Source organism: Chiloscyllium plagiosum, unplaced genomic scaffold (assembly GCF_037043375.1).
Source record: "Chiloscyllium plagiosum isolate Xiang-an unplaced genomic scaffold, Cpla_swu_hap1 HiC_scaffold_2, whole genome shotgun sequence".
NCBI lineage: Eukaryota > Metazoa > Chordata > Chondrichthyes > Orectolobiformes > Hemiscylliidae > Chiloscyllium > Chiloscyllium plagiosum.
Window position 1 is genome coordinate 846,451 of NW_028270140.1, and position 15,850 is coordinate 862,300.

The 15,850-nt window shown below is 42.7% G+C and overlaps 1 protein-coding gene across 3 annotated transcripts in view; it reads right to left on the bottom strand.

Annotated features, from left to right (window-relative positions):
• Positions 1-15,850, bottom strand: part of LOC122563838 (A disintegrin and metalloproteinase with thrombospondin motifs 19-like) — a 567,067-nt gene that overhangs the window by 201,949 nt on the left and 349,268 nt on the right. For 2 of the 3 annotated variants that reach the window (XM_087994230.1, XM_087994226.1), the window contains exon 14: positions 3,855-3,982. The exons of the other annotated variant lie outside the window; for it this stretch is intronic. In XM_087994230.1, coding sequence (XP_087850356.1) covers positions 3,855-3,982 — 128 coding nt within the window. The remainder of the gene's footprint in view (positions 1-3,854; positions 3,983-15,850) is intronic. 3 annotated transcript variants of the gene reach the window in all.

The window sequence follows — 15,850 nt, forward strand, 5'->3', positions numbered from 1 at the left end:
AATCCATGCTGCATCTGCCTAATGGAACCCTTTCCATACAAATGTCTCATTATTTCTTCTTTAACAATAGCCTCCAGCACTTTCTTGATTACAGATGTTAAGCTAACTGGCCTATAGTTACCTGCCTTCTGCCTACACCCTTTTTTAAAAGGGTGTGTGACATTCACTGTCTTCCAATCTGCCAGGATCCACCTGGAGTCCAATGAATTTTGGTAAATTACCACTAACACATCTACTATTACTTCCGCCATTTCTTTCAGCACCCTGGGATGCATTCCATCAGGACCAAGCGGCTTATCTACCTTTAGATCCTCAGGTTTGCTCAACACTATCCCTTGAGTGATAATAATTGAATTGAGGTCCTCATCTCCCATCGTATCTTTAACATCATTCTTTGGCACGTTAGACATACCTTCCACTGTGAACACTGACACAAAATAATTATTCAAGGCCTCGGCCGGTTCAGAATTGTCCAATATTAATTCCCCTTTCTCATCCTGCAAGGGACATATGTCCACTTTAGCCACTGTTTCGGGATTCGGGAATTCTTTCCACATTAGGGGTAAAGAGCCAAATGTTGTGCAGCCCACTATCCGTCTTAATACAGTCTACTTTTATTAGACTGAGCAGTAACTGACCAGGTTGGATATGTCTCCTGCTTTTTGTGTATAGGACATACCTGGGCACGTTTCCACATTGTCAGGAGATGCCAGCATTGGAACTGTACTGGAAGAGCTTGGCTAGGGGAGCGTCAACTTCTGGAGCACGTCTTCAGTACTATTGCTGGAACGTTATCAGGGCACATTGTCTTTGCAGTATTCAGTGCCTCCAGCCGTTTCTTGATATGACATGGAGTGAATCGAATTGGCTGAAGACTGGTACCTTTGATGCTGGGGACCTTTGGAGGAGCCCGAGATGGCCCTTCTGATTGAAAATTGTTGCGAATTCATCACCCTTATCTTTTGTACTGATGTGCTGGGCTACTCCAGCATTAAGGATGAGGATATTTGTGGAGCCTCCTCCTCCAGTGAGTTGTTTAATTGTCCACCACCATTCACAACTGGATGTGGAAGGACTGCAGAGCTTAGATCTGATCCATTGGTTATGCGATCGCTTAGCTCTGTCTATCACTTGCTGTTTATGCCGTTTGGCACACAAGTAGTCCTGTTTGGTAGCTTCACCAGGTTGACACCTCATTTTTAGGTCTGCCTGGTGCTGCTCCTGGCATTCCCTCTTGCACTCTCCATTGAACCAGGGTTGACCCCCTGGCTTGATGGTAATGGTTGAGTGGGGGGATATGCCAGGCCATGAGGTTACAGATTGTGCTGGAGTACAGTTACATAGAACATAGAACATAGAAGAATACAGCGCAGTACAGGCCCTTCGGCCCTCGATGTTGCGCCGATCCAAGCCCACCTAACCTACACTAGCCCACTATCCTCCATATGCCTATCCAATGCCTGCTTAAATGCCCATAATGTGGGAAGAGTCCACCACTGCTACTGGCAGGGCATTCCATGAACTCACGACTCGCTGAGTAAAGAACGTACCCCTAACATCTGTCCTATACCTACCCCCCCTTAATTTAAAGCTATGCCCCCTTGTAATAGCTGACTCCATACGTGGAAAAAGATTCTCACTGTCGACCCTATCTAAACCCCTAATCATCTTATACACCTCAATCAAGTCACCCCTAAACCTTCTTTTCTCCAATGAAAACAACCCCAAGTGCCTCAGCCTTTCCTCATACGATCTTTCTACCATACCAGGCAACATCCTGGTAAACCTCCTCTGCACCCGTTCCAGTGCCTCCACATCCTTCCTATAGTATGGCGACCAAAACTGCACACAATACTCCAGATGTGGCCGCACCAGAGTCTTATACAACTGCAACATGACCTCAGTACTCCGGAACTCAATTCCTCTACCAATAAAAGCCAGTATGCCATATGCCTTCTTCACCGCACTATTTACCTGGGTGGCAACTTTCAAAGATTTGTGTACATGGACTCCAAGATCCCTCTGCTCATCCACACTACCAAGTATCCGACCGTTAGCCCAGTACCCCATCTTTTTATTACTCTTACCAAAGTGAATCACCTCACACTTAGCTACATTGAACTCCATTTGCCACCTTTCTGCCCAGTTCTGCAGCTTATCTATATCCCGCTGTAACCTGCCACATCCTTCCTCACTGTCTACAACTCCTCCGACTTTCGTATCATCCGCAAACTTGCTCACCCAACCTTCTTACCCCTCCTCCAGGTCATTTATAAAAATGACAAACAGCAATGGTCCCAAAACAGATCCTTGCGGAACACTGCTAGTGACAGCACTCCAAGATGAACCTTTGCCATCAACTACTACCCTCTGTCTTCTTCCAGCCAGCCAACTCCTAATCCAAACCTCCAACTCACCCTCAATGCCATACCTCCGTATTTTTTGCAGTAGTCTACCATGGGGAGTTCTGGTGCTGTTGATGACCCACAGCACCTCATGGATGCCCAGCCTAGAATTGCGAGATCAGTTTGAAGTCTGTCCCATTTAGCACAGTGATAGTGCCACACAACACAATGGGGGTTATTCTCAATGTGAAGGCTGGACTTCACCTCCACAAGGACAGTGCGATGGTCACTTTTACCAACACTGTCATGGACAGATACATCTGCAGCCGGCAGATTAGTAAGGATGAGGTCAAGTATGCTTTTTCCTCTTGTTGGTTCCTTCATCACCTGCTGCAGACCCAGTCTAGCCATTATATCCTTTAGGACCCAACCAGCTCGGTCAGCAGTGCTGCTACCAAGCCACTCCTGGTGGTGGACAGTGAAATCCCTCACCCAGAGTACATTTTGCACCCTTGCCACCCTCAGTGCTTCCTCCAAGTGTTATTCAACATGGAGGAGTACTGATTCATCGGCCAAAGGGGGAACGGTACGTGGTAACCAGTAAGAGGTTTCCTTGCCCATGTTTAACCTGAAGCCATGAGACATCATGGGGTCTGCAGTTGATGTCAGGCAACTCCCTCCTGACTGTATTCCACTATGCCACCACCACTGCTGGGTCAGTCCTGCTGGTGGGCCAGGACATATCCAGGGATGGTAATGGCGGTGTCTGGGTGTTATCTGTAAAGTATGATTCTGCAAGAATTACTATGTCAGGCTATTGCTTGACTAGTCTGTGAGACAGCTCTCCCAAGTTCGGCACTAGCCCCCAGGTGTTAGTAAGGAGGACTTTGCATGGTTGACAGGGCTTTTTGGGTTTTTGCCATTCAATATAGGATTATGGTTATAGTACCATTAGCAACAGGAAATCTTACACTAACCTTTTGAAGTTTGCAAACCTAATTCATAAGTTTAATGTCATTCATTACAAAATGGATTTTAGACAGTTTGTAACAGTCCATTTAAAGGCATAAAACCGAAGATAAAAGGAGAAAAGTAAAATTGGAGCTATGTCATTATCTGGACACTTTCTAAGGCAGAATGGATGATCCGTGAATTGAACCTTGTTTTTTCCCTCACTTGATTTCATTTCTAATTTTGAAATTTCAACGACTTAGCAACTGGAAGGACTAAATATATCCATGAGCTCATATTTAACTGGGTACTCTCCCACCATAAAAATCACCTTTTAGGTTGAATTTTTGTTGCTTTTTCTGACTCAGGAAGAAATGTGATTTGCCTCTGGAACTAGGGCTGCTGTTTATATTTTTCTAACTTGTGAACACAACAACAAAAAAGGAAGAGTAGCAATGACATTTTTTTGTTAAAAGATCATACCAAAGTTCCGAACAGGGACAATTATCTATTTGTACCATTAATATAAGTTATCTTTGTTCAAACAGTTGCACATACCTGACATGTACCATTCGCACAGATGTCTGCCTCATGTGGACCACATGGTGTTCCATCAAGCACTTTCTCTGAGATCAGCATTGGTTGATCTTTCCCCAGAGGAGAACAAAACAGTGTACAAGGCTTTTCTGAACAGGAAATCAAACAACATGAAACACATCATACATTAGTCTAGTTTCTATCTTACAATCAAACCTTATGTATAGAACTATTTTCTGATCATTCAACTTGACAGTTCTGTGTGTTGGTTTCAATTGAACTCCCAGGATTTACAATATACCTTTACCGATACAAATAATCTCTAAAAAAAATCCATTTTGAAGAAGTGAACATCATTGGAAATTGAAAATTGAATTTCTAAAATGACATTCTTTTTCAAGTCAAGGTAGCAAGAGTTTGTAACTTATTTCTGTAGGGTTGGTATTTCCATAACAGTTGCAAATGAAAGGATTGCACCATTTATTATTAATTCCAGATTTCACAGCTGACCTATTTCAGTCTTGCAAATCTATCTTCAAATGCAAGTGCCACAAGACTGCTTGCATTTGAAGATAGATATAATAAACTGTTAAAAATACTGAGTTCCTAGGCGCCTTTATTGTCTCCTTGGTGAGTTTAAAAGGGCTTTATTGGTTTTGTCGCAATTCCTGTTTCCTCCCCCATTGGCCCTTTCAAAATTCTGAATTGTCTCAGACAGAGTGAAATCCTAAGATCAATTGCTCTCAGCCTCTCCCTTTGCATGAGGTGTGGTGACCCTCAGGTTAAACTATTACCAGTCGTCTCACTCGAAGGAGAAAGCAGCGCTATAGTCTTTGGGACTTGCCCCAGTTTAGCACTATAGGCTGAAATTATGTTCCTGATTCATTGTTGGCATTCGTACATTTTACTTGCAATAATGTGTGCTCCTGGACTCATTTATTGGTTTTTTGCTCCACCTCAATTTTAATGTAATTTATTTATTCCAAGGATGATAAAGAAATATATTGGACATTTTGAGGACAGGATTTCTTTACCAGAGACAGATACTCTGGTGTGGATTCAAGCTTTTCTTAATGACAGGAAAGTTTAAAATTGTGCATTTTCTGATGTGGCAGGAGACCAATAATATCCAGTGGACAGCAGGGACACCTGTCAAGAACAGTCTTTTGATCACAAATGAAACAGAGTTAATGTGATCCAGGTTTGCCAATCTCCCTGTACGTGGTGAGCACTTGAATCTCTGGCATGGAGGAGAATTGTAATTCCACATTGAAATCAGAGATGACTGATGTGGGAAATTGAAATTCATCCTGCTACAGGCTAAATACTTCTTAGATTAAATATTCAAGTTTGTATACATGTACCAAATAGATTCAATAACAGATTCTTTCTCGCTGTTGTTAGACTTCTGAATGGACTCACATTTTAAATTTAAAGTTGATCTTACTCTCTGTGCATCTTCTCTGCAGCCGTAACATTATGTCCTTTGTTCTGTTCTATTACCCTAATGCACTTTGTATGGTATTGATCTACCTGCACTGCAGGCAAAACAAAACTTTTCACTGTACCTAGGTACATGTGACAATAAGTAAATCAAATCAAATCCTATTTGCACATTTGTACAGCATCTAACCACACTACTCAAAAATGTCTCCAAAGGCAATAAGTATAATGAATTTTATGAATGTATTTATACTGACAGAGAAAATTTTGTACTTTTAAAGATTTCACAATTAGCGATGGGGTGAAGTTGACACGATTAGAGTAAGCTGTTGGGTTTGATATTTCAGCAAAAGCTTAAAAGCTGATTTGAATGATTTGATGCAGCTAATGAGTGCAAAAAGTAGGAAATGTAAATCAGTAACAAAACCAGAAATCGGTGGAAAAGGCCAGCATGCCTGACAGCATCAATGGAGAGAAAGCAGAGTTAACTTTGGTCCAGTGACACTTCTTCAGATCTCCAACTTCTACGTCAGAATTCAACATTTCAAAATCAAACAACGCAAAATGAATACAACTTGAGTTCTGAAGAAGTCATTAATTCCAGCTCTCTCTCTCTCTCCACAGACCTGCTGAGTTTTTCAAGCATTTTCTTTTCCTACAGTTCACTTTCAGAAATTGAAATAATATTGTTCCATTTTTCTTTAAGATCTCCAATTTCTTACAATGCAACTAAAACCATAATCAGACGGAGCCCATCAAATACAAAGTATGCTGGCATGTTTTTCTTGGATTTTCTTAAATTAAATTAAATTTTCTGTTGCACTAAAGTGTATTGACACTGAAATTAAATATTCTTGTATTTGGATCTGTGCTAACTTCAGAAAATCAATATCAGATAGGTACTTTTCTGTTTTGTGGTCATAACACCAACAATCTGAATACTAAAAATGTAGTAAAATTAATATTTTGGACTAATTTATTTATATGTGCATTGCACCAAAGCATAATCTGGATGGACTTCTAAAATTAACCATCACCTGCAATGTTATTTTTGCATCACTAAACTTTCATGAAACAATTTTGAAGAATGTTTGGAGGTTTCTTAGTCTCAAAAGATACTTGAGAAGTTTTATTGAGGAAACCACTCATTATTGAGCTAATTTGGACTTCTGCTTTGTCAAATACTAATCGTTTAGTATACAGCATGAATAGACATGTTTAGGCATCAGAACAATCCTTGAATGAGAGTCTTGATCCCTATAAGTTACTCAACAGTAATGCTGATTAGAGAATGGTATTTGCTTCTCAAAAATGCAGAAATGTCATATTATTAAAGCAAGAGTTAGTCCTAGCTGGACTAACTGTCTCAGTAGGAGGGTGTAATACAATACAACGGAAAGGGGGAACCAGTAGATTTACTGTTAATTGACTATAAATTCCAAAAATAAAATAAATCAGTAAAACATTGAAAACAAGTAGCATGATAAAAAAGTGATTATTTTATAATACAATCTGATGAAACAAACAAATATTTTTACGCAACTCAGCTAAATATAAAATAAACATATTTATTTACAATAATTAAAATACAGAAAACACTGAAACAAAGAAGTGGAAAAGGAGAGCTCAAGTTCGGTAGTATGTTAGCATGTTTAAGATGCTAATCTAAACTGTTACTTACTACTGGTGGGGAGACTACATTAAGGGAAGAAAGTCAAATGTCATTCTGAGCTAAAATTGTATATTAATTGGGGTCAAGGTACAGGGTGTACTAAAGATGTGTCTTAGATGTCTTATTTTAAATGAAAGCCTAATTTTTTGACGCATGGCCAAATTTGCAAGTTAGCATGGCTGGCTGGCAGCTTTTCTGCCTGGCTGTCCAAAGCAGGAAATCACAGATGTTAAAGTGAATGGTCAGAATTTTATCAGTGGCATGCTGCAATTTCCTGAAATTGGAAAATCATTCATTAAAATCTCCCTTTAATACCGTTCCAGGTCTTCATCTTCATCTGAAAGACCTACCTAGAAGTGAGAGGCTAGATCTTGAACCCCAATGCAGCAAAATTCAACTCAGCACAATGTTGATGCTGAGTTTAATGGAAACTGACGTCCAAGATATAGCATGCCAGAAAGTATTAGGAACAATTACATGAGTCACATATCCAGTAATTCACATGATATCTGACAATAAATGTGCTTGATCGAGGACAGAATGACAGGATAGATACCAACAGCTGAAGTGACTTGTAATGACGGTTTCACGACCCTCTCTTGCTAACACTGACCTTTGAAGTTCCGACACGGATGGTGTTATGCTGCCAGGTTTTAGGTGCATTCTCTAATGGTTTCAAAGGCTTCTGAATGTCAAAATTATGTAGTAACATTCAATAAGATCATGGCTGATCTTTTCAGCTCCACTTACTTGCCCATTCACCATAACCTTTAATTCCTTTACTATTCAAAAATCTATTTAACTTTGCCTTAAAAACATTCAACATGCAAAGACAGACAGATAGATTTTTGCACAGTAAAGGAATTAAGGGTTATGCTGAGCAGTAAGGCTGATTAAGCCTTCACATTATCGTGGAAGAGGTCGACTATTGCCCTCACACCCTCAGGGACCAACACGTTATTCAAGTGGCCAACTGAGGATCTCTTTGCACTGCTGTTGGAATCTTGTCAGGAATGAGTGGGTTCTCCATTTTCTTTGAACTTACTGGTGAATCCTAGTCACCTCCGTGTGTAGCCCCATTGATTGCTAGGGATTCCTGATTCTGCTTCCCTGATTGGGAGACTGGAGAATGGAATCATTGCACGGCATCCTTACCTTCACCAGTCTGATTGCTAATCCTGTGATTTGGCCAGCAGCAGGATTGGTATCTGTTTTTTCAAAAGGATAGCAGCCAATGAGTTGCCTGATCTGCATAAAATGCAGCCAAGGATTGTACGAATGACCAAGTTGGGGTTGTTCATACACTTTCCAGCAAGTATAACATTTTGCTCTCTGAATGTCTCTTATTCCAAGGCATCCACTGGCGCATTGAAGGGACCCAAATTGCTGTTTTGGGCAAACCAGATGTTTCTATGGAATGAACTCTGTCACTTTAAGTATGTGGTTTTATTTGTTCTTGGCTGCAGTTTTAAAGCAGGACCATACGTTGTGGTTTTTAAGTCATGCCAATGTTCCCAAAAAGTCAGCCTTAGAGTTCATAATATTTTATTTGAAAAAGTCACAAGCTTGATTAAGAATGAAAGATTCCTGTGCTGATTCAAGTGTTTGGCAGTAACTAAGGAGAATAAATTCTCGACACTAGGTACAGATAAGCTTGAGGGACAGAGTTGGATAAGCTCAAAGTGACTGCAGTTGTGTGTAGGAACAGCTTGTTACACATAATGCCCTCAAGACAACAGCTGTGACTTTTCTCCACTTGGAAGAAATGTAAGAATAAATTGGCTTTCCAGAAGAATACATTAGTTTGTTTATAAATAGATGATAGGCATGGTACTATAACCAATGGAAACGTGCAACATTTGGATTCTTTCAGCAGCTGGACAAATCAATTCAACTTTTGATAACTGTGGCTTAAAGCTTCAGGCACAGCAACTTGATTTAACAAGGATCCAATCATTTTTTTTCCCAACATTAAAATATATTCAGTCATTATCCCCAGGGGGGTTTAAGCCTCGAAAAGGTAAGTCATGAGCAGTAGCTTTTTACTGACCCATATAACCAATTATGAGCATAATGTTTATACATAAGAACTAGGAGCAGAAATAGGCTATCCAGCCCTTCAAACCTGCTCCATCATTCAATAAGATCATGGCTGATCTTTCTGTGGACTCAGATCCACTTACCGCGCTCTCGCCGTATCCCTTAATTCCTTTATTGTTCAAAAAATATCTTAGCTTTAAAAACATTTATGGAAGTTGCATCAACTACTTCACTGGGCAGGGAATTCCACAGATTTAAAACTCTCTGGGTGAAGAAATTCCTTCTCAATTCAGTCCTAATTCTGCTCCCTCTAATTTTGAGGCTATGCCCTTTTGTCCCAGTTTCACCTGCCAGTGGAAACATCCTCCAATGACTATAATCCCAGTGTAGACAATCTCTCCTCATAAGGCATCCCCACCCCCATTCACCTATTGTACTCTATGCTACTTTCTCCCCACTCCCACCCTCCTCTCATTTATCCCTCCATCCTGCAGGCACTTTGCCTTTATTCCTGATGAAGGGCTTTTGCCCGAAACGTTGATTTTCCTGCTCCTCGGATGCTGCCTGAACTGTTGTGCTTTTCCAGCATCACTCTAATCGAGAATCTGGTTTCCAGCATTTGCAGTCATTGTTTTTACCCTCTCCTCATAAACAACCCCCTCAACTCCGGAATCAACCTAGTGAACCTCCTCTGCACCCCTCTAGTGCCAGTACATCCTTTCCCAAGAAAGGAGACCAAAACTGCACACAGTACACCAGGTGTGGCCTCACCAGCGCCCTGTACAGCTGCAATAGAACCTCCCTGCTTTTAAACTCAATCCCTTTAGCAAAGAAGGGCAAAATTCCATTTGCCTTCCTAATTACTTGTTGTACCAACAGACCATCTTTCTGTGATTCATGCACAAGGACACCCAGGTCCCTCTGCGCAGCAGCATGCTGCAATTTTTTTTATCATTCAAGTAATAATCCTTTTTACTGATACTCCTACCAAAATGGATGACTTCACATTCATCTACCAGACCTTTGCCCACTGATTTGAAGTATCTGTTCCTCTGCAAAGTTTCCCAGTCCTCTGCACACTTTGCTCTGTCACTCATCTTTGACACACTAGAATAGAGCATAGAACATTCCAGAACAGTACAGGCCCTTCAACCTCAATGTTGCGCCATCCTGTGGAACTAATTCTGAAGCCCATCTAATCTACACTATTCCATTCTCTTCCATATGCCCATCCATGACCATTTAAATGCCCTTAAAGTTGGCGAGTCTATTATTGTTGCAGGCAATGCATTTCACGCTCCTACTACTCCGAGTAACTACCTCTGATATCTGTCCTATATCTATCACCCCTCAATTAAAAGCTATGTCCCCTCGTGCTAGCCATCATCATACTTGGAAAAAGGCTCTCCCTGTCCAACCTATCTAATCCTCTGATTATCTTATGTGTCTCTATTAAGTCACCTCTCAACCTTTTTGTCTCCAACGAAAACAGCCTCAAGTCTCTCAGCCTTTCCTCGAAAGACCTTCCCTCCATACCAGGCAACATCCTAGTAAATCTCCTCTGCACCCTTTCCAAAGCTTCCACATCCTTCCGGTAATGTGGTGACCAGACACTCCAACTGTGGCCGCACCAGAGTTTTGTACAGCTGCAGCATGATCTCATGGTTCTGAAACTGAATCCCTCTACCAAAAAAAAGCTAAAATACTGTACACCTTCTTAACGACCCTATCAACCGGGTGGCAACTTTCAAGGATTTATGTACCTGGACACCAAGACCTCTCTGCTCATCTACACTACCAAGGATCTTACCATTAGCCCAGCACTCTGTATTCCTGTTACTCCGACCAAAGTGAAGTAACTCTCAGTTGTCTGCATTAAACTCCATTTGCCACCTCTCAGCCTAGCTCTACAGCTTATCTATGCCTCTCAGTAACCTACAATATTCTTTGTCATTATCTACAACTTCACCTTAGTGTCTTATAAAAATGACAAATAGTGGACCCAAAACAGATCATTGCGGTACCCCACTAGTAACTGAACTCCAGGATGAATATTTCCCATCAACCACCACCCTCTGTCTTCTTACAGCCAGCCAATTTCTGATCCAAACCGCTAAATCACCCTCAATCCCATGCCTCCATATTTTCTGCAATAGCCTACCGTGGGAAACCTTATTAAACACCTTACAGAAATCCATACACACCACATCAACTGCTTTACCCTCATCCACCTGTTTAGTCACTTTCTCAAAGAACTCAATAAGGTTTCTGAGGCACCATCTACCCTTCCATAATCTATCCATAATCAATGTATTCCTCTCTAGTTGATTATAAATTCTATCTCTTATAACCTTTTCCAACACTTTACCCACAACCGAAGTTGGGCTCACAGGTCTATAATTTCCAGGGTTGCCTCTGCTCCCCTTCTTGGACGAGGGAACATTTGCTATCCTTCAGTCTTCTGGCACTATTCCTGTAGATAATGACGACATAAATGTCAAAGCCAAAGGCTTGGCAATGTCCTCCCTGGCTTTCACTACATGTGGTCCCCAACTCCAAATCATCTATATAAATTATGAATAATTGCAATTCATACACCGATCCCTAAGGCACACCACTTGTCACTGATTGCCAGACAGAATTGTACTCATTTATCCTCACTCTTAACTTCCTGTTAGTCGACCAATCTCTATCCTTGCTAATCCTTTACCCGTAACGCCATGCATCCTTATCTTAAGCTGCAGCCTCATGTGCGGCACCTTGTTGAAGGCTTTTTAGAAATCTAGGTACACTACATCCACTGCGTCCCCATTGTTCACCGTGTTCGTAATACCTTCTCAGAATTGCAAAAGATTTGTTAAGCATGACCTGCCCTTTATGAATCCATGCTGCGTCTGCCCAAGGAGACATTTTCTATCAACTTGCCTCGCTATTTAGAGTCATAGAGATGTACAGCACGGAAACAGACTTGTCGGTCTAACTCGTCCATGCCAACCAGGTATCCCAATCCAATCTAGTCCCATTTGCCAGCAGTTGGCCCCTATCCCGCCAAACCCTTCATATTCATATACCCATCCAAATGCCTTTTAAAAGTTGTCATTGTACCAGCCTCCACCACTTCCTTTGGCAGCTCATTCCATATACGCACCACCCTCTGCATGAAAAAGTTGCCCCTTAGGTCCCTTTTATATCTTTCCACTCTCACCCTAAACCTATGCCCTCTAGTTCTGGACTCCCCCAGCCCAGGGAAAAGACTTTGTCTATTTATTCTATCCATACCCTTCATGATTTTTTTTAAACCTCTATGAGGTCCCTTAGCTTCCGATGCTCCATTTCTTCCTTGATGATACACTTGAGCATCTTCCCCACTACAGAACTGAAGCTAACTGGTCTATAATTCCCACTTTTTGTCTATCTCCCTTTTTAAATAGTGGCATCACATTTGCTGTTTTCCAATCTGCTGAGACTGCCCCAGAGTCCAGCAAAATTTGGGAAATTACCACCAGTGCATAGAACACAGAACATAGAAGAATACAGCGCAGTACAGGCCCTTCGGCCCTCGATGTTGCGCCGATCCAAGCCCACCTAACCTACACTAGCCCACTATCCTCCATATGCCTATCCAATGCCCGCTTAAATGCCCATAAAGAGGGAGAGTCCACCACTGCTACTGGCAGGGCATTCCATGAACTCACGACTCGCTGAGAAAAGAACTTACCCCTAACATCTGTCCTATACCTACCACCCCTTAATTTAAAGCTATGCCCCCTCATAATAGCTGACTCCATACGTGGAAAAAGGTTCTCATGGTCAACCCTATCCAAACCCCTAATCATCTTGTACACCTCTATCAAGTCACCCCTAAACCTTCTTTTCTCCAATGAAAACAACCCCAAGTGCCTCAGTCTTTCCTCATACGATCTTCCTACCATACCAGGCAACATCCTGGTAAACCTCCTCTGCACCTGTTCCAGTGCCTCCACATCCTTCCTATAGTATGGCGACCAAAACTGCACACAATACTCCAGATGCGGCCGCACCAGAGTCTTATACAACTGCAACATGACCTCAGGACTCCGGAACTCAATTCCTCTACCAATAAAAGCCAGTACGCCATATACCTTCATTACCGCACTTGCTATTTCTCGTGCAATCTCTTTTAGTACCCTGGGATGCATTCCATCAGGGCTCGGAGATTTAGAACATAGAACATAGAAGAATACAGCGCAGTACAGGCCCTTGGGCCCTCGATGTTGCGCCGATCCAAGCCCACCTAAACTACACTAACCCACTATCCTCCATATACCTATCCAATGCCCTCTTAAATGCCCATAAAGAGGGAGAGTCCACCACTGTTACTGGCAGGGCATTCCATGAACTAACGACTCGCTGAGTGAAGAACCTACCCCTAACATCAGTCCTATATCTACCCCCCCTTAATTTAAAGCTATGCCCCCTTGTAATACCCGACTCAATACGCGGGAAAAGGTTCATACTGTCGACCCTATCTAACCCCCTAATCATCTTGTACACCTCAATCAAGTCACCCCTAAACCTTCTTTTCTCTAGTGAAAACAGCCCCAAGTGCCTCAGTCTTTCCTCATACGATTTTCCTTCCATACCAGGCAACATCCTGGTAAACCTCCTCTGCACCCGTTCCAATGCCTCCACATCCTTCCTATAGTATGGCGACCAAAACTGCACACAATATTCCAGATGCGGCCGCACCAGAGTCTTATACAACTGCAACATGACCTCAGGACTCCGGAACTCAATTCCTCTACCAATAAAAGCCAGTACGCCATATACCTTCATTACCGCACTTGCTATTTCTCGTGCAATCTCTTTTAGTACCCTGGGATGCATTCCATCAGGGCTCGGAGATTTGTCTATCCTTAGCTCCATTAGCTTGCTCAACATTACGTCTTCCGTGATAATGATTGTTTCCAGGTCCTCACATGCCTTCATCCCTTTGTCAATCATTGGCATGTTATTAGTGTCCTCCACTGTGAAGACTGACACAAATTACCTGTTCAATTCCTTGGCCATTTCATCATATCCTGTAACTAAATGCACCCTCAAATCCTCTAAAGGACCAAGCTCTACTTTAGCCACTCATTTTTGTTTTATATATTTATAGAATATATGTTCTTATTTTCTTATCTAATTGAAACTTTTAAAAAAGCCTGCATGTAATGGTTCGAGTTGAAAAACAATCTATTGCAGCAGTTATAAGAGCTATCTGTTCATATTATCACAAGGACTACCATTTTATCGCTATTAATGGTCAATTGACTACCACAATCTACAATTAGAGTCAAAAAGTGTAGCGCTGGAAAAGCACAGCAGGTCAGGCAGCATTCGAGGTGAAGGAGAGTCAATATTTCGGGCCTAAGACCTACATCAAGAATACAGGGGGAGGGAAGGGGGCTGAGAGATAAATAGGAGGATGGTGCTGGGGGGAAGGCGATAGGTAATTGCAGGTAGTGGGGTGATGGTGATTGGTCAGAAGGTGGAACAGATTGGTGGGAAGGAGGATGGGCAGGTAGGACAGTTCAAGAGAATGGTGCAGAAATGGAGGGTTAGATCAGTGATAAGGTGGGGGGAGTGGAGATGAGGAAACTGATGTTGATGCCATGTGGTTGGAGGGTCCCAAGGTGGAAGATGAGGCATACCTCCTCCAAGCATCGGGTCACTTGGATTTGGCGGTGGAGAAGGCCCAGAACGTGCATGTCATTGGAGGAGTGGGAGGGGGAGTTGAAGTGGTTGGCCACAGGGAGGTGAGGCTGTTGGGTGTACGTGTCCCACATGTTCCCGAGTTCTGCAAGTTGGGGTCCTGTGTCTCCAGCGTAGAAGAGACCACATTGGGAGCAACGGATACAGTAGATGAGGTGTTTGGATGTGCAGGAAAATCTCTGCTGGATGTGGAAGGATCGTTTAGGGCCTTGGATGGATGTGCGGGGGGAGGTGTGGGCACATGTTTTACAATTTTTGCGCTGGCAAGGGAAGGTGCTGGGAGTGAAGGGTGCATGTGGGAAGTCATGGTCAACAATGCCCCCACATGGTCAACAATGCCTTCTGTAAAAACGCTATCACTTACTCCCAATTCCTCCGCCTCCGCATCTGCTCCTAGGAGGCGCAATTCCACTCCAGAACATCCCAGATGGTCTGCTGCTTCAAGGACTGCAATTTCCCCTCCCACGTGGTCAACAATACCCTCCAGCGCATCTCCTTCACTTCCCACATCTCCACCCATGAACCACAATAAGGTTAGAATCTGTCTGGTCCACACTTAACACCCCACCAACCTTCAGATACAATGCATTATCCTTCACTATTTCCACCACCTACAGTCAGACCCCACCAACAGAGATATATTTCCCTCCCCACACCTATCAGCATTCCACAGAGACCATTCCCTCCGTGAAACCTTTGTTATGTCCATGCACACCCACCCCCACCACCAGCTCACCCAACACTCCTGGCAGCTTCCCTCGCCACCACAAGGCATAGAGTCATAGAGATGTACAGCATGGAAAGACCCTTCGGTCCAACCTGTTCATGCCGACCAGATATCCCAACACAATCTAGTCCCACTTGCCAGCACCCGGCCCATATCCCTCCAAACCCTTCCTATTCATATACCCATCCAAATGCCTCTTAAATGTTGCAATTGTACCAGCCTCCACCACTTCCTCTGGCAGCTCATTCCATACACGCACCACCCTCTGATTGAAAACGTTGCCCCTTAGGTCTCTTTTATATCATTCCCCTCTCACCCTAAACCTATGCCCTCTAGTTCTGGACTCCCCAACCCCAGGGAAAATACTTTGCCCATTTATCCTATCCATGCCCCTCATAA